The following is a 17,814-nucleotide window of genomic DNA, read 5'->3' as shown; positions in this document are numbered from 1 at the left end:
CCAAAAATCTATTGATCGACTCCAGACTGTCCAGAACTCAGCTGCCAGGCTTTTAACCAGAACAAAGAAATATGACCACATTACTCCTATTTTAGCTTCATTACACTGGCTCCCAGTATGTTTTAGAATTGACTTTAAAATTCTATTGATCACTTTTAAAGCTCTTCATGGCCTCTTGCCTTGTTATATTTCTGAACTTTTAGTCCCATTCACACCAGCACGTACCTTGAGATCCTCGGGCAGAGGTCTGTTGTCTGTTCCAGAGTCTCGACTGAAAACTAAAGGGGACAGAGTGTTTGCTGTCAGGGCCCCGAGGCTCTGGAACAGCCTGCCCGAGGAAATCAGGTCGGCTGAGTCAGTGAACTCTTTTAAGTCCCTTCTTAAAACATACTTTTATAGGAGAGCCTTTCCTGATCTTATTTGACTTTATTTTATCCCTTTTATTTTATTGTATTTTACTAGTTTTATATTTATCTTAAATGTGTATTTTAGTCTTTTCAATGTTTTCATGCTTTTATCTTGTATTGTTTTTGTATTATTGTCTTTTGAGTATTATTGTCTTTACACTTGTTAAGGCACTTTGTAACTTGTTTTTGAAAAGTTCTCTACAAATAAAGATTATTATTATCATTATTATTATTATTATTATTTACATATACACACATTATATTCGGCCTCCAATGTGTCTTTTATCATTTCCCACAGAGACCTTCCAGATCATGCGACAGACCAGAGCCCATGAAGGCAGCGTGTTCACCCTGTGCTCCCTGCAGGGCGGGGCTCTGCTCAGTGGCGGAGGGAAAGATCGTAAGATCATCCGCTGGAGCGCTGATCTGGCACCCGAGAGAGAGTGTGAGGTGAACCACAACTGTGTGTGATGCTGTTGGTGGAGGGCTCTGTGAAGCTACGTTCACTTAAGAGGGAAAGGATTGGTGATTAATGTGATTATTTGTCCAGATTCCAGAAAAATATGGGGCAGTCCGTACCATTGCAGATGTGGATGGGGAGGAACTATTAGTTGGTACAACCCGTAACGCCATCCTCAGAGGCACCTTCTCAGACGGATTTGTTGCCATAGTACAGGTATGCGAACAGTGTGGTTGTGCATTAGCATTGTCAAGTTTTTGGATGCTTGCCACCTGCAGGTATTTTAAGATTAAATATTATCTGATTGAAATAGCTAAATGATTTTGTATGCTGTATGTATTTGAACCAATAATAAAGGAATGGACGACAAGTGCTGTTTAATACTACAGCAATCACTCCTTGAGCAGCTACTGTTAGCAATACAACAGAAGAGAAACGGGTGTAACTGACAACTGCAGCCAAACAAGCTAATATTGTTTTAATGAAGTAGCTAGTCAGTATGTAGTTTTACTGTGTCCTGTGAGTAGTTTTCCGCAGGACACAGTGGTAACCTTTCTGAAGAGTTGGAGGAGTGCAGCCTGTCACCTGCAGCTCACTGTGGCTGCTCCTGATTGTGCCTTTTTTTCAATGAGTGATCAGTGATAATTGCATTGCACTTCCTGTGACTTCTTCACAATTACAGTCACCCCTTGTTTTAATTGAAAGCAGCACTAGTAGTATCTTAAATGGTCATTGCAGAAAAACTGCCATTCATAAATAGTAACTGGTTCCTGATTAAGCATCGTCACTTTAAGGCAGGGCCCTGTCTAGCGGAGCCACTTGTCTAGTCTGGCATCAGAATGCTTTTTAGCAAAGTCTCTACTGACCACTGGAATTTGGCTTGCTGCTCACATTTGATTTTTATGTGTGGGAAACTGAAACCACTTCCAACTCCAGTGACTACTACACCATACAAGTGTTGGATAGAATGAACAGCATTTATTTGACCAACATGATTTTGTTGTTTTTAGAGCCTTCTCGGGAGTGGAGCTAAAAATGTTTGTTCTGAGAGTAGTGCAGGAGAAAAGGCCATGAGGTCATTTCCATTTATCCTCTTTGGAGTATGAATGCATACAGTAGATTTCATTAGAAACCATCTTCTGCATAAGTTGATGTCTTCACGTCTTGTTTTGTCTGACCATCTGTCCAAAACCCATGTTACTCAGTTTGCTATGATATAAATCAGAGAAAAGGAGTGGATCCTCACACTGCAAAAGCTGAAACCAGAGAATTGTTGGCAAATATGCAGAATAATTTTATGAACAACTCCAAGTCTAAAACATTTGTGTGGTTGAAGACACTGAAGCTTAGTAATGTACACATCTTTAATATTCAGCACGGTTTACAGACATTTAAATAAGCCACATATTTAAAGTGTGCTCATCACCACAGACGTCTATAGAGACAAATCAAGGTCAAAATGTATTGTCAATTTAAAAAGCAAATCAGCAAAAGTAAATATAAAAGTAATATAATAATATAAGTAGAATAATTAATCCTAAACCCACGAAAACAATCACATACAAATATTTAAGTAATGCTTTATAAGTTTTTGTAAATTCTTATTTTTAGTAGAAAGAAGATGGCACTGGCTTGTCTGCAGCTTCTCCCGTGTGTTTTTTTATGCTACAACAGAATCGCCTTCTGGGGACAATAAAGATTTATTGAATTGAATTAAGATCAGTTGTTATAAAATTGGACCCTGGCAGTTTTTAGTGTAGTCAGGGACACTTTTGCAGACACACCACAATACACCAAGTATGTGGTCATATCCAATGGGACTTAAATTAACTGTTGCCAATGCATCATGGCTGCTATTCACAGCTGCTTAGATCACTTTGTGATGCAAGATGTAATGTACAATGCAGTATGGTTGCAGTGAAACTGATGCATTGGGATATGAATGAACTGTAGACTGATGTGTGTGTGTGTTTGTTTCTCAGGGCCATGTAGATGAGATGTGGGGGCTGGCTACACACCCCTCTCAGAACATCTTCCTCACCTGTGGTCACGACAGGCAAGTGTGTTTGTGGAACGCAGAGGAACACAAGCTGGACTGGTGCATCACCCTGGAGGTAGATCCACTGATACTGGATTTTTTTCATCAGTTGGGATATTTGTCAGCGCTTACATTTGAATAAATGAATGTGCTGTCAGATACTGCTAACACATACTGTTAACTAGCCATGTGTGTCTCTGACAGGAGTATGGGTTGTGTGCTGGTTTCTGCCCTAATGGTTCAGTGGTTTCAGTCGGCCTCAACACAGGAAGGTAATACAACACAAAGTCCCACCAATATTACACTCAAAGCAATCTATGAGCTGAAAGAAATTAAGTAAAACTTAAAGATAATGGGGAGGGGGGATATAGCAATTTGCACAGTATGAGCATGTACTAAAAGACACTTTAAACTTTAAAGGGAGTAAGCTTATTCCCTTTCTTTCCAGGAATGACCTGTTCAGATGTGTTCATATCGATCATATCAATGTGTGCGATGGTGAGCTTGAGTCAACATGTGATTAGCCTAGCTTAGCATAAAGACTGAAAGCAGTTCCAGCATGTAAATCCCTGTACGACCTCAAATCGAGTATGGCTCAAGCAAAGTTTCCCCGTATTTCTATTCTTTATGCTAACCTAGGCTAACCCTGGCTTGACTCCAGCTTCGTTTGTTCATGAATAACACCCTTGAGATGAACCATCTCGTTTTCAAAGGTGTCCAACACAGAACATACAAATGGTTCTACAAACAAAGAAAAAAACAATCTCGAGATACAGGCATCCAGGAGACATACATTCACACAAAAAGAAAAAGGAAAAGAGGCTCTCAATTACCAACCATCCCGCACAACATTCTCACAAACCCGCATCACCCACAAGAAGTTTGATACAATGTTGAGGGGATGTTAAACGGACAGGAAGACATTACCTTTAAAAAAAGATTTGTATTTAGAGCAGTCATTTTTTTCAAGCTGTGAACACATCTGACATATTGTCACCTTATTAAGGTTTTATGGCTAACATGGTAGCAAACCCCTAATTAAACATTCAGTATGCACAAAGCAACAAATTTCCAGTATTCACTCTTTTACTTCTCTTTTGTTCTCCACCTACTTCTGATAAAAACATCTGTCTCTTCAGCTGCTGAATGCACCACTATGTTCACCAGTCTGCTATCTGGTGCTGAGCAGGTGGTGTCCAGTGGGTTTATCAGAGCTTCTTCACTGAAAGCAGCCTGCTGTAAACAAAACCAAAACCATGAGCTCAAAGATGCTAAACAGCTCTGTAGAGCTGTTCTCTGTGGGTTCATCACTACGAGTGACGTCATTTGATACTTAATATAAAATATTAATATACATTAGTGCAGCTTTAACATGTAGACCGGAGGCATATATCAATTTCTCACTCAGAAATTAAGCAAATTAACATATTTCCCTAAATGTTGAATATAAACTATTCATATAATTTAATAATCCTGGTTTACAGCAACAAGTATATAATCTTTCTATGCTATTGCATAGATGTGAGTGAAAAGACAAGGCAAGAAAGAGCACTATAGAGCACTTCTCCCTGCCATTGCTGATTATCCTCTCCCATCCCCCTGTAACAGGTGGATGGTCCTTGACCTGCTGACCAGAGAAGTGGTCTTGGAGTCCATTGATGGGAACGAGCAGCTGTCTGTCATGAGATACTCACCAGGTCAGGCTTCACTGCCAGCGTTTTATTGCTTCTCCCCTCAGAATTCTGACTGTAACATTGCAGGAAAAGACAGATGCTGTTATGTGACTGGTGTAACTATTTTCTCTGGGTTTCTATTGATGAGCTTCTTCACACAAAACACATTCCACTTGGAGGTAGTGCTCCATTTTGGGAAAGCTTGGGAAAACTTGGGAAAACTGACCTTGAGTTAAGAGTGTTCTGAGTGTGCGGCGCGGTTGTGGCGTCCCACTTTTACTAAGAACTACATTCTGTAACAGGCTTATGCACACACACATACAGACACATTCACCCACACGCACACAGACACACACAGTCTCACATACAGACACACACACAACCAAATGCAGGTTGTCCTTGGTAGAATTCTTCATGATGCTTTTCTTTCAGTTACTTATTTAAATTAATTGTTATTATTCCAGCTGTCACAGCTGTGCTGTGTTGTTTGTTTATTTATTTTGCTTGATTGTTTCTTGTTTTCATTTCTCTTTCAGTTGTCTTCCTATGTCAGCTGTTTATTGTTGCTGTTTGGCTGCTTGTCTCTTTGTTTTTGTTTGTTTGTTGTTTATTTGTTTTTGTTTGTTTTTCTCCGCCCCAAGCCCCCCTCCCCGTTCTCTTGCAGGTTTTGTTGCTTTCTGCAATTGGTGTTTCCTTCTGCTATTTCCTGTTGTCCCCACCCCCCCCTCCCCGTTCTCTTGCAGGTGTTGCCCTCTCTCTGAACTGTCTGTTTGTGTGGTATTTCTGTCCCCCATCCCCATCTCTGACCCCGGTGACAAATAAATTTCAATAAATAATAAAACAGACAAAGGAGTATATTAATACTCTCTTGTTAAAGTAAAATCTGTCTGGCACAATATGGTATCCAGCTCCTCATACTCTATACCAGGCTGTATAGAGTGCATATACTATGTATGTAGTGTTCTGTTTATACTGTATATGGTTATTTTTTATTACTTCTATAGATGACAGGAAACAAGAGAGAGAGGCATAAAATCCACAGCTAGATTCAAAATGGGGACGCTCATATGCATGTTTGTGCCTAAACCAGAGTGGTTATGGCCAAGGTTTTAGCAGAGATGGGGCTGGTGACTGAACCATAGCCACAATCCAAACGTTAAGAGCAGGCCAGTGTTTGACAAAGCCAAAACATCAGTCTAAATTACATTTCAGTTCACTTTCTGCACTGAATGGGGAAAAACATGGACCCTAAGAGAAATATACTGTGGAAACCCCCTGTAACTGTGTGAATGCCCTCTTGTGTTGTCAGATGGCAGCTTTTTAGCTGTTGGATCCCATGACAACTTCATCTACATCTACAGTGTGACAGAGAGAGGCCGGCGTTACACCCGCTTCGGGAAATGTAATGTGAGTTAAATATCAAATCCTAAACGTGCCCATTTGGTCTTTGGATTTTCCCTTTATCCCTCCTGACCTTCTGTAATTGTGTTTTGCTCTCTGCCTGTTCAGCCATAGTGGCTTTCACTGCGAATGCTAACTACTTAGGCATTTCTTTAGAAGTCAGATTTTCATCTTAGAACAGTCAGGATATCATTTATCAGTCCAGTGGTACATGCACTAACAAGACCACGCCAATTGTGAGGGATAAAAAGGTATACAGTATATTCAGATAATCATTATTCAGATAATGAGGAGGTTTAGGAGAAATAGGATGGAGGGGTTGGTTAGGGTTGTGGTGGGTGGGAACCTGGGGGTCGAGACTCAGGGTGTGGGTTTAGATAAGCAGCTTGCTTACACTGTACTCACAAAAAAAAGTGAAAAAACGGAAATATTCTGGGGCGCCAGAAAAATACCGTTACATAACAGTAAATAACCAACTCATAAAAGAACGGAAATATTCCGGCAGCTGGGGCGCCGGAAAAATACCGTTACATAACAGTAAATAACCAACTCGTAAAAATATGGAAATATTCCATAATGACAAGTCTGTAACTTTAATTTTACATAAAATGTTGTGCAATTGTTGGGGCTTTTATTGTAATTAAGAATATATACACCTGTAAAAACAATTAAATTACCTTTAAATATAGCTGAACACTGCTATAATACAAATAATCAGGCTTAAAATTTATAGTAGAGTGCTGCTTTTAATTGAGTTTTATTATATAATTTAACATAAAAATCTTATCAATATATATTGTAAAAAAGAATGATACAACACCCAACGCAAATACGCGTTAATACGCAAATACTAGATTTTCCGTCAAAATACTGTTCTAAAACTGGTAATCAGCTGTGTGTGTGTGTTCATTGGACTTTTGGACCATTCTTCTATTGGTGAGGTCAGGGACAGATGTTGGACGAGAAGTCCTGGCTCGAAGTCTCCGCTCTAATTCATCCCAAAGGTGTTCTATCGGGTTGGGGTCAGGACTGTGCAGACCAGTCAAGTTCTCCACACCAAACTCACTTATCCATCTTACGGACCTTGCTTTGTGCACTGGTGCGCAGTCATGTTGGAACAGGAAGGGACCATTCCCAAACTGTTTCCACAAAGCTGGGAGCATGAAATTGTCAAATGTTTTGGTATGCTGAAGCATTAACGGTTCCTTTCACTGGAACTATGGGGCCAAGCCCAACCCCTGAAAAACACCTAAAACACAAACTTGGCACAATGCAGTCAGGCCAGCACCATTCTCTTGGCAACCGCCAAACCCAGACTTATCCATCAGATTGCCAGACAGAGAAGCGTGATTCGTCACTCCAGAGAACACGTCTTCACTGCACTAGTTAGTGGCGGCGTGCTTTTCACCATGTATCCGACGCTTTGCATTGCACTTGGCTTGGATGCAGCTGCTCGGCCATGGAAACCCATTCCATGAAGCTCTCTACGCACTGTTCTAGAGCTAATCTGAAGGCCACACAACGTTTGGAGGTCTGTAGCTGTTGACTCTGCAGAAAGTTGGCAGCTTCTGCAGATGCGCCGACCCCGCTCTGTGATTTTATGTGGCCTACCACTTCAAGGCTGAGTTTCTTCAAATCACTTCCACTTAGTTATAATACCACTAACAGTTGACCTTGAAATATTTAGTAGTAAGGAAATTTCACAAATGGACTTATTGCACAGGTACCAAGCTTGAATGTACTGAGCTCCTGATAGCGACCCATTCTTTCACAAATGTTTGTAGAAGCAGTCCACATGCCTAGGTGCTTGATTTTATACACCTGTGGCCGTGGAAGTGATTGAAACATCTGAATTCAATGATTTGGAAGGGGTGTCCCAATACTTTTGGCAATATAGTGTATACCGTCAGATCACACAGTCCTATTTATCAATGTAGTTATATTGTAAATCAAACGCTGTCAAGCTTTTTGGATGTAAGGAACGGCAAGCTAGTGTAGATCATCTGCCTTTTGCTTATTGCTCACACTTAATGGAAGAGCTGGTGGAGGGGGAGTCGTTATCTGATCTGTCATTTTTGCAGCCATGTAGCCGCCAGACTTGAATTCTTCTCCAATTCTGTGGAGAGTGCTATGGACTAACACATTTCCAGAATTTGGTCACCATACCAATTATTAAGGGAAACTTAATGTCTTGCAGACCTTGGATAGATATACTGTTGATTTTGTTTGCCGTTGTTTATGTTTTCTAATTGAGCTAAGAACCCAAGTGGTTTATTTAGGTCATCCAGAGGTGTTGTTGTGCAAAGTCAGTCGAATCTGAAAATGTACTTTTGGCTTGCATACCAAAAACTTTTGGACTACCAAGAAAAACTTCACATTTGCACTTGTCTTTCTACTGCATATATTTGCATCTTTTTTGTATACCAACTTATTTTAGAAATTTTGGACTTCCCCAACTCCCGTGCACACAGTTGTGCACTGCCTTGCAAGGCCAGGTGGACCTAATTCAGCAATCAGCTGTAGCACTCCTGGGGCAGAACTAGAGGACAGAAAAAGGAACAAGGATGCACAGCACAGAGAAACGCATACAGCCGTAACAACATTTACTAGATACAAAAACTGGCTTTAGAAAGTCATAAAATATCATATTGAAACCAGGGAAGAAGTCTTTGGATTGTGCACTGTATGTAAAACCACCATTTCCCCCTCTCCTTTGCCTTTCTTGTCTCTGTACAGTCCTATCAAAGCAAAATGCCAGCATTTTAAGAAATACTTTCCAATTACTTTACATTCAGATTGCACTTTAATCTTGGAGCTGTGTCTAACAGTATCCAAAATATTCTTTATGTTGACCCAGTTAGGTTTCTAATGAATAGATCTGAAAATGTCGTCAATAAGGTATATAAAAACTAAACTACTTCTGTTTCAGGAGAACAATTCTTTACACTGAAATGTTTGACTTCTTTGTCGTGAGCATGGAACTGAATAAATGGTCTATAAATAGTATCAGATGTGGGAATTTGTATTGTAGTGGTACTTTAAAAGGTCTGTGGGGTGGTGATGGCGCAATGGATAAGACACATGCCTTTGGTGTGAGAGACTCAAGTTCGATCCCCCACTGTGACCCATCTACCATTGCGTCCCTGAGCAAGACACTTAATCCCTAGTTGCTCCAGAGGCGTGCGACCTAAATTGTAAGTCGCTTTAGATAAAAGCATCAGCTAAATGAATAAATGTCTGAGTTTGCTAAAATTAAGTAAGTCAAACTGTCATAAATAACCCTAGTACAAGATTACTCAAAATGGGTTTCTGGTCTCTATTATAGGATAAATGGATATAATGTGGTCATTTTTAATTATGAAAAAACAGGATTTAAATATGTTTACTTTAGGTTTTGATAAGACACCTATAGCTAAGACTCTTCAATCAAGTATCTGTCAAATGGCATTAAAATAAATTTTTCATCACAAACCTGTAATTTTACAGGAAGTTTTCTTTTTTAACCCCCAATAAAAGGTGTAAACGCCTGTCATTTAACAATAAATTAAATATTACCTTTCTGTAATTTTACCACTTCGGGGGAATTATATACTATGTTAATCTAAATTGTAATGCTGTGAAAAAAGCTGTGAAATTACAGTAGTTATGGCTGTTTTCAATGATCAAAACTGTGTTTGGACAGTTTAACAAACTTGTAGACACTATATACTGATTAAAATAACATTTATTCAATGTTTTTATTTTCTAAATATCCATAATTAAAGGAGATATTTGTCAAATAACAAGAAAATCTATGACAAGTTACAGAACAATCCTTTTTTGTTACGGTTAACTGTTACTAATTGTACCAAGTTTAAGAAATGTTTTTACAGTATTAAACTTATTTTTAACAGTTTTTTATTTTAAATAATAAAAATAATATTTGTGAAAATACGGGAAATTCCTGAATGTATTGTTTGTTTATGTCAAAAAACCCAATATTTTCTTTAAAATAACAGAAATGTTATGGTTAATCACAGATACAGGTTTTTCATGTTATTTTACATTAGACATGTAAATTCACATTTTTTTTTGCAATTTTTTGATATTTTAAAAATACAAGGGAAAAAAAGGAATAAAACTTTATTACAGATTTTTTTTACAGTGTATCATTCCCCTGCAGTTCCTGTGGTAGAAAAAGAATATGAATACTTTGGAGGAATTTGTAACTGTAGCAGACACATCTTTGAGGAAGGAAGGCAGGAGGAAACAAGAGCACCCAGCGGAAACAGGCAAGCTCCACATAGGGATGACCGAGATTCGAACCCAGGGCCACTGTGCTGCCCATTTAGAGAAGGGGAGAGAAAGAGATTAGACGAGCTTATATTCACGTATGTACAGGTGATTGGATTAGGGGGGCACAGAATTGAGGGAATTGAGTGAGGCGCAGGAGGTTGGATTAGATTAGTGAGAGAGAGAGAGAGAGAGGCGTGATCTTGTTCCTGAATCCCTGTCATAATAACTTCATATGGAGAACACTTCAACAACACTAAACCTCCTACCTACCCACACAGCTTGTCCTGAAAAGAAAATGAATTACAAGAATTAAAAAATAATACATAAATAAGTAAACATATTCAGTTTAAAATAAAATAAAATACAAAACCGTGAATGTGTGGTGATGTTTCAGCAACATTCAGTCAATGTGTGTGCACTTCTCCACATGTGTGATAAATAGTTGCCAGTCTTGACGAAATGTCTGGTATAATGTGTACTCCTCAGAGTGAATCTAACTGCAAACACAGAATTAGATCCCTTATCCAGAGTTTCACCTGTCTACTGTAGAAGGGTCAGTCACACTGTTGGTTTGGGTCTGCACACAAGACTTGTTGACAGCATTGATTTCACAGGGCCATAGAGCATTAAGTGACACTGCCTGTGCCTATCTGTCCAATCAGGGTCACTCCAGCTTCATAACTCACCTGGATTGGTCCAAAGATGGAAAGTACATCATGTCTAATTCAGGCGACTATGAGATCCTTTACTGTAAGTGAACAAGTCTCTTTTTTGGACTAAAATCCTCAAACTGCATGACAATTTGCTGTTGTGACTCTGAAGATGAATGTATTTTTGACAGGGGACATAGCAGGAGGATGTAAACTGTTGAGGAATCGCTTTGAGAGTAAAGACAGAGAATGGGCCTCCTATACGTGTGTGCTGGGCTTCCACGTCATTGGTAAGAAATAAAACATGTTTGTTCTTTCATGTGTTGTGACTTCAGTCGCCCCGAACAAGCTGGTGTTATTCTGTCAAGTCAGATGGATGACTGTGTTGCTGTGGTGTTCCAGGTGTGTGGATGGAGGGCTCAGACGGCACAGACATCAACGCCCTGTGTCGCTCTCACAGTGAGAGGGTGGTGGCCGTGGCTGATGACTTCTGTAAAGTCCACCTCTTCCAGTACCCCTGTCCTAAACCTAAGGTACCGCTCATATAGATCACACTTACTTTAGAGGGAAACCGGCCTGTTTACTTTGGCTGCCTTTACTTTCAGAGCAAATATTGTTCTTTAACTGCTTCCTTAACACAAAGCGGAAAACCCTGTTTAGGATTGACACATGCAAACAAAAATTTAGACAAACCTGTCTGTCTTCAGTAAACATTCACAGTTTACTGTAGCAGAGCAACATTTTGTCACTGCTTTAAAGTTTATTTTTTGGGGGTGGAGATGTAACACAGGATAAGACAAATGCCTTTGGTGTGAGAGACCCCACTGTGACACATCCACCAATGTGTCCCTGAGCAAGACACTTAACCCCTAGTTGCTCCAGAGGCGTGTGACCTCTGATATATATAGCAATTGTAAGTCGCTTTGTACAAAAGCGTCGGCTAAATGATGATCACCGTCTGAAATTCAAACTTTTTCCATTCTACATGTTAACAATAATGACTTCTGATACCTCCTGACGAGAGATGCATCGACACGACTTATTCCCGATAGCGATACCAATACCTGGGCTTTGGGAGTACGACTCATGGAAACCTTGTGCGATTGACAGGAGAGGGAAAATGTAATGTAACGTAAACGTCTGATTCCCATGCTACGAAAGTGCCTTTAAATTGAACTGAATTGAATTAAATTGAACTGAAAATGACGAGCTGAAGTTAGGAACCGTCTTGAAAGTGCATGCAAACACACTTGGGTTGACAGTGTGGTTCAACGTGGTAACAAAAATGTCTCTTTCTTTCTTTCCTCTCCAGGCACCAAGTCACAAGTACGAGGGCCATGGCAGCCACGTCACCAACGTCTGCTTCACCCACAATGACTCCCATCTCCTCTCCATGGGCGGGAAGGACACCTGCATCCTTCAGTGGAGGGTGATGGGAGGAGGGGTGGGTGACAGCAGGGAGAGACTGGCCTCGGCCTCGTCCACGTCCACCAGCTCTCCAGAACCTGCCACCAGCTAGGAAGGACACGTGTAATTAACTGTGACAGAGGTTCAACTGTTTAAACACAGCCAGAGAGGCTGTTAGTCATTGGACAGCAGCCACAGTTATCGGTTCAGACGGACCTCTGCAGGGCCACTGCCGCATCAGTTTCATACAGAACGTGTGAGGAGTCCTCTCCAGGACAAATGTCCATATGAAATCTACACTTCCACACCTCCATAAACATGTACATCCTTGTGAAACTGGACAGTGTGATTTGTTCCTTCTGTTGGATATGTGGTGAGGATCATTAGAAGTGGTCATGTGTGTTCGGTGACATGATTTGACTTCTATGGTGACTAAGACTTTGGTCTCAGTAAACATTCCCGTGTTTTAGTTCATCTTTTTAATCACACTTACCAAAGTGCTGCATTGTGGCACACGCCATCTGGCCTTTCATAACCTTTTCTGCATATGTTTTATATTTTAGCAGTGTTTGGTTGACATCAGTGAATACTGAAGCTGTTTTCATGCTTGCGTTAGACTGTGAGAAACCTGTTCCAGTGAAATCAACTCTCAGCATTTCTGACTAATTAATTTCTCTAACAGAAGATAAGTACACTTGAAATGTTAATTACTTTAGTACAGTTTTATATATTTAAGACAACATTGGGAATACTGTGATGTTTTATCTGTCAAGCTCCCAATAAAATACCTGATGACTGGAAAGTGTATTGTGTGAGAAGTGTCACTAGTGGGCAGTGCTGCTCCAGTAATTGTGGGCAGTGTTGCATAAAGGCAGGTTCCAAAACTACATGTCCCAGACCTCAGCATCCCAGAGTGAACAGTTCAGTTACAAACTGCTGATAAATGTCTTTTCTGTGGTTTCAACCCTCAGGATCACATACCCTCAACAGTGGTGGAAGAAGGACTCAGATCCTTTACTAAACTATAGTAGCAATATCACAATGTGGTAACAATGTAACTAAAGTCAGGAACTAAAAATTTGGCTTGAAAATATTAAAGTTTCATAAATAAAAGTTTTGAAGAATTAAAAGTTAGTGTACTGCTGTACACAATGGCCACTCTGACAGTTTTATACCATATATTATAACAATTGGATTATTATTACTAATGCATTAACAAAACCATAATTTTAACGTTTTTAACAATAGGTCAGCTTGTTGTGCTCAGCTGGGTGAGATGGGGCTAAATGTACTTGTAGTTTAATAAAAGAAGTGACAAAAAGCAAAACAAAAAAAGTATTTCACTCTGATATATCTTTGAGTTGAAGTTTAAAGTAGCAGAACATGGAAATACTCAAGTAAATTACAAGATAAAACCTCACAGCTCATAGACATGCTTCATTTTAAGGGGTCACAAGCTAAAGAAGGTCTGCTTTAAGTAATCACTCTTATAGTGTTAGTGTAATAACAGTAATGTGAAACCCCTCTGCTTGCTCCACATGCACCATGCAACAGTATTACTTATAACCTATTGCATAATAATTTCCATAATGCTTTCAGGATTTTTATTTTGGGGCATGTTTTCTTTGCTTCTGCTGTATGTGTTTGGGTACATTCCCAATGTCCAGCTTTGTCTATATCTGGTGGTAACTTCCTTTACTCTGTGCATTTGTGTAATATGTGGAAACTGCATTTGTGAATAAACCTTAGCTCCTCTTTTACCAATTGTCTACATCGTAGTCATGCGCGCGTGCGTTTGTTTTTTTTCGTTTTATAAATCGGTTGATTAAACCAGGACAAGTGAAAAAGTTAATTGTGAGATACCGGAGATTGTCGACCATCTCCGAAGATGACGATTTGCGCACGAACGAAGGGGGGCAGTGAGTGTGTGCTTTTCTGCGTGCGAGTGTGTGTTGAACTGAGCGGAGGTGAAGAAGAGGAGGATGAAGCTGGGAGCGGAGGATGGGAGGAAGAGTGGAGTAAGAGACAGGCTAGCTGTGTGTGAATGAGTGAGTGAGGGAGGAAGAGGAGAGGAAGGTTGTCCGAGGGACCGAAAACAAAGACTTAAATTTTTGGGGGCTAACCTCCGGAACATTACTAACGGAAACTTTCAACTTTTTGCCCGCCACAGCTCTGCTTGTTGTGCCCGGAGCCGGCTTTGTTTCGCGGCGGGGGTGTCTACGATAAATGAAGGAATAAAATAGATCCCATCGACCTTTTTCTACCCAATCGGGGAATACCCTGGGACTGCTTTTGATAAAGATTACGAGAGAATGGCGGCCAACATGTACCGAGTGGGAGGTAAGGAATGTTTTACATTTTTAAGACACCCCCCACAACGTGATTGTTCGTTTCGACAGCAAGGTGGTTAGCTAGCCGCTAGCTGTCTGTTCGGTTAGCCGCTAACTAATGCTAGCTCTTTCCTAGCGTCCGTACGTGCGTCCACTCTTGCCATGGAAGAACGCCAAACCTATTAAAATACCAAACAATGGATTGTGAGTTAGCCAATAGGTAAATAAATAAAAAAATACTCCTACATTATGACTTAACAGCTAGTTTCTATTCACTTACATTTAGCCAGACACGCTCATGCATCCAGTGTGGCTTTAACATTAATACGTCAAACTATTGATTTATGGGATTATTACTTTTCCAACAGATTGGCGTGGTAACGTTACTTACCGCGACTACTTTCCCTCACATTAATACGTGAAGTTACACCACGGCGGACGGCTGCTGAGCAGCGTGAACCGGTTCTAAAAGTTGGTATTTAACGTTAACGTAAAATATATGCTGCCGGTGGATGCTAGTTTGCCGAATTGTATTTGTAACTGTTAGTTGGAAGTAACTAAGCTAAGAAACTGTAACGTAAATTTGTCAAGTTTTCTTCTGGAGTCTGTAACTTCACATATGGTAACGTCCTGGAAGTGATCACAACGGTAGTTAGCATTAGCTGCTAGCTAGTTGAGGTCAGCATCCAATAAATTGGAGCAACGTCCGTGGTAGCTTGCTAATGCTGGACGGATAGCTTTGTCGGTGGGGTGGGTTAATTTCAGTATCGCCTCCGCCGTATCACTTCATGTGCAACGTGCTAGCTAACTTTGATTGCTAAGTTTTGTTAGCATGGCGCTACGTACCGTATGTGATGTGTTAACCGGTGCGATTGTTCCTTGAAAAACTAGCAGCTAAGTTACGTGGTTAATTTATCAAGAGTAACGTTAACCACCTCTAGCTGTATACTGTTTACAATTAGTTAACTTTACTACCAAACACCGACAAGAGAAACACGCAACTTAGCATCTTAATTCCCAAAAAGGCTTAACTAAATTTGCTAACACTAACTTGCTACCAGTCTAAAAAAATTCAGTGTCAGTCTTCTTTCATTATGTACCGCAAACGTTACTTTGCCACTGGATGGAAACCGTAGCATCTCAGCAACATTAAATCAATGAACAGTAAGTTCAGCACGTTGTGAAATGTTACGTTAGCCTTTATTAAGACCTTAACCTGAGTGGTTTACTAAAACCGGTTTTCCAAACGTCACCATTAATCCGGAGAGAAACGAAGCGCTGGTAGAGATGGCTAGCTGCCTGGTGTACTGTCGCCTCTGCCCCCCCCCCTGTCGATATGGACAAGTGTGTCGACCTGCACTTCTCAGTGGGTGTTTATCTGGCGCCTCGCCTTTTCACTGCGCGTGACTGGTGTTTATTGTCTCTGAGCATTAGTAATGATGTTAGGACTTGGCGTACGTTCTTTGAGCCTGGCTTTGTGGCGGCAGAGATGGCTAAATTGACAATGAGACAGTGTGACAGGCTTATTGCTCTGTAAGGTCACACAAGAGTCTGTGGGCTATTTAGGTCATGCTGATTAAACATGAGTCTACAAAATGTGCTGCATAATTATATCTAATGTTATAATAGCATGCTACAAACTAAACTGTAAACTGTTTGCTATAACGTAGCATTGTGCATCATGTTTCAGTTTGTACACTGGTTAGAATGATGCTCAATGAGTCGGGAACTCTCATATCCACTGCAGAAGAGCACCACTTGTCTGTAGCAGAGGAGATAGTGAGGTTTTATAAAATATCAACTATTGATTATTCACAATTGCTCAGTTTGGTTAATGTATGTTTCAATCTGCATAAGACACCTCAACCTCTAATTTGGGTTTTATTGAATAATTTGAGTATCCCTTGATGATAATAAAGAGCTTTTGTTCGGTAGTTTTCAGCCTTTAACACCTAGTCTTAATGTGACACATTTGTGCTTACATTGAACACTCTGTTGTGTACTTCCCTATTCTACTAATTGTCTCCACTCTGGTGTGATGGTGTCTTGTGCTGTAAAGTAACTCGCTATCTCGTCAGCGCACTTCTCTTATATAGCGTCATGAGCCTGTGTGTGTTGCTGCCACCGCAGGAAGTGTCCTTCAGTGTGGCTGTTTTGCTTGTGGCCCTTACAGGTGACAATAAACGAGATGCATAAAATGTTAGTTGTGTAGGGCGCAGAGATGGTTTCAAGGGTAGCTGTGGGTAGAGGAGCCTTACAGCTGATGTACAAACCTTGAAAATGTCAACCACAGTTTAATAAATTCTCTAATTTCCTACTAATTTTAGGGTAAAATTCTATGAAGACTTGTATTTTATAACTAAGTGTAGTCTTTCAAGAAAAATTATCTTTGCATACCTGTGTACATACAGGTGCTGAGTGATCGGAGGAACAAAAACCAGCTCCTGCAAAATGTCAACACTGGTGGCAGATTTACTAAATGGCTACATTTAGGTACATCAACAGCAAAAACATGCCTGAAGCTTTACCGAACTGACGCTCAGAGCAAAATAGTGACCATATTAAACTGGTCCACTCCATTTAATTAGAGCAATAATTAGGTTATTTATCTTTATTTATTATGTGAATGCTGCTTTTCTTGCCTTCACATTACATGAAACTGAATGTTTCTGGGGGTTTGAACTGTTGGTTGGACAAAACATGACATTTCATGACATCATCCCGGCACTCAAGGAAGTTATTATTTATTATTATTATTATTATTACTACTACATTATTTTGCATAAATTAATATAATTGCTTGTGTGACCTGGAGTCTTTTAGTCATCATTGCACAGCAGGTCAGGCTGCATTCAGGCAAGCATACATTTCAGTTAATGTTTCCAATAATAACTGAACAAAGCAGAAGTATTTACTGTTTTAAATGGACTAGTTTTTCAGTTGGTACCAAATTAAGTAGTTCTTTCTGGGGAAATAATAGACCCAAAAAGTAAAATGTTACTCAAATGTGTGAATCTGCAGTTTTGTTTAGGGCTACATATTTAGTCTGAGAACTGACTGGCTGGTGTCTTTAGAATTGAGTTTGGAAAACTGAATGTTGTAATGAATGCTTGGTCTGATTCTTATTGAGTTATTTGTTAAATGTTATTTCCTGAGAACAATAATTTACAGTA

General features: G+C 40.0%; 2 protein-coding genes across 3 annotated transcripts in view; both read left to right on the top strand.

Annotated features, from left to right (window-relative positions):
- The first annotated feature begins 302 nt into the window (after positions 1–302).
- Positions 303–14,082, top strand: eml3 (EMAP like 3). Its single transcript, XM_046064178.1, has 11 exons — positions 303–345; positions 706–857; positions 958–1,083; positions 2,850–2,981; positions 3,110–3,177; positions 4,514–4,602; positions 5,888–5,985; positions 10,917–11,004; positions 11,096–11,194; positions 11,307–11,437; positions 12,217–14,082. Exons 2-11 carry the CDS (start codon positions 720–722, stop codon positions 12,421–12,423), a joined length of 1,176 nt encoding a protein of 391 aa, XP_045920134.1. The 5' UTR covers positions 303–345; positions 706–719; the 3' UTR covers positions 12,424–14,082.
- Positions 14,083–14,233: 151 nt separating this feature from the next.
- The window catches only part of mta2 (metastasis associated 1 family, member 2), a 38,490-nt gene continuing 34,909 nt past the window's right edge, over positions 14,234–17,814 (top strand). Inside the window, exons 1-2 of one of the 2 annotated variants that reach the window (XM_046064176.1) lie at positions 14,234–14,329; positions 14,482–14,651. In XM_046064176.1, the coding sequence (XP_045920132.1) occupies positions 14,624–14,651 (28 nt within the window). In that variant the 5' untranslated portion in view covers positions 14,234–14,329; positions 14,482–14,623. The other variant, XM_046064177.1, reaches the window with a different exon arrangement.

The sequence above is a fragment of the Micropterus dolomieu genome, linkage group LG12 (genome assembly GCF_021292245.1).
Source record: "Micropterus dolomieu isolate WLL.071019.BEF.003 ecotype Adirondacks linkage group LG12, ASM2129224v1, whole genome shotgun sequence".
NCBI lineage: Eukaryota > Metazoa > Chordata > Actinopteri > Centrarchiformes > Centrarchidae > Micropterus > Micropterus dolomieu.
Note: the sequence above shows the minus strand (reverse complement) of the source record. Positions and strands in the feature narration are given on the sequence as shown.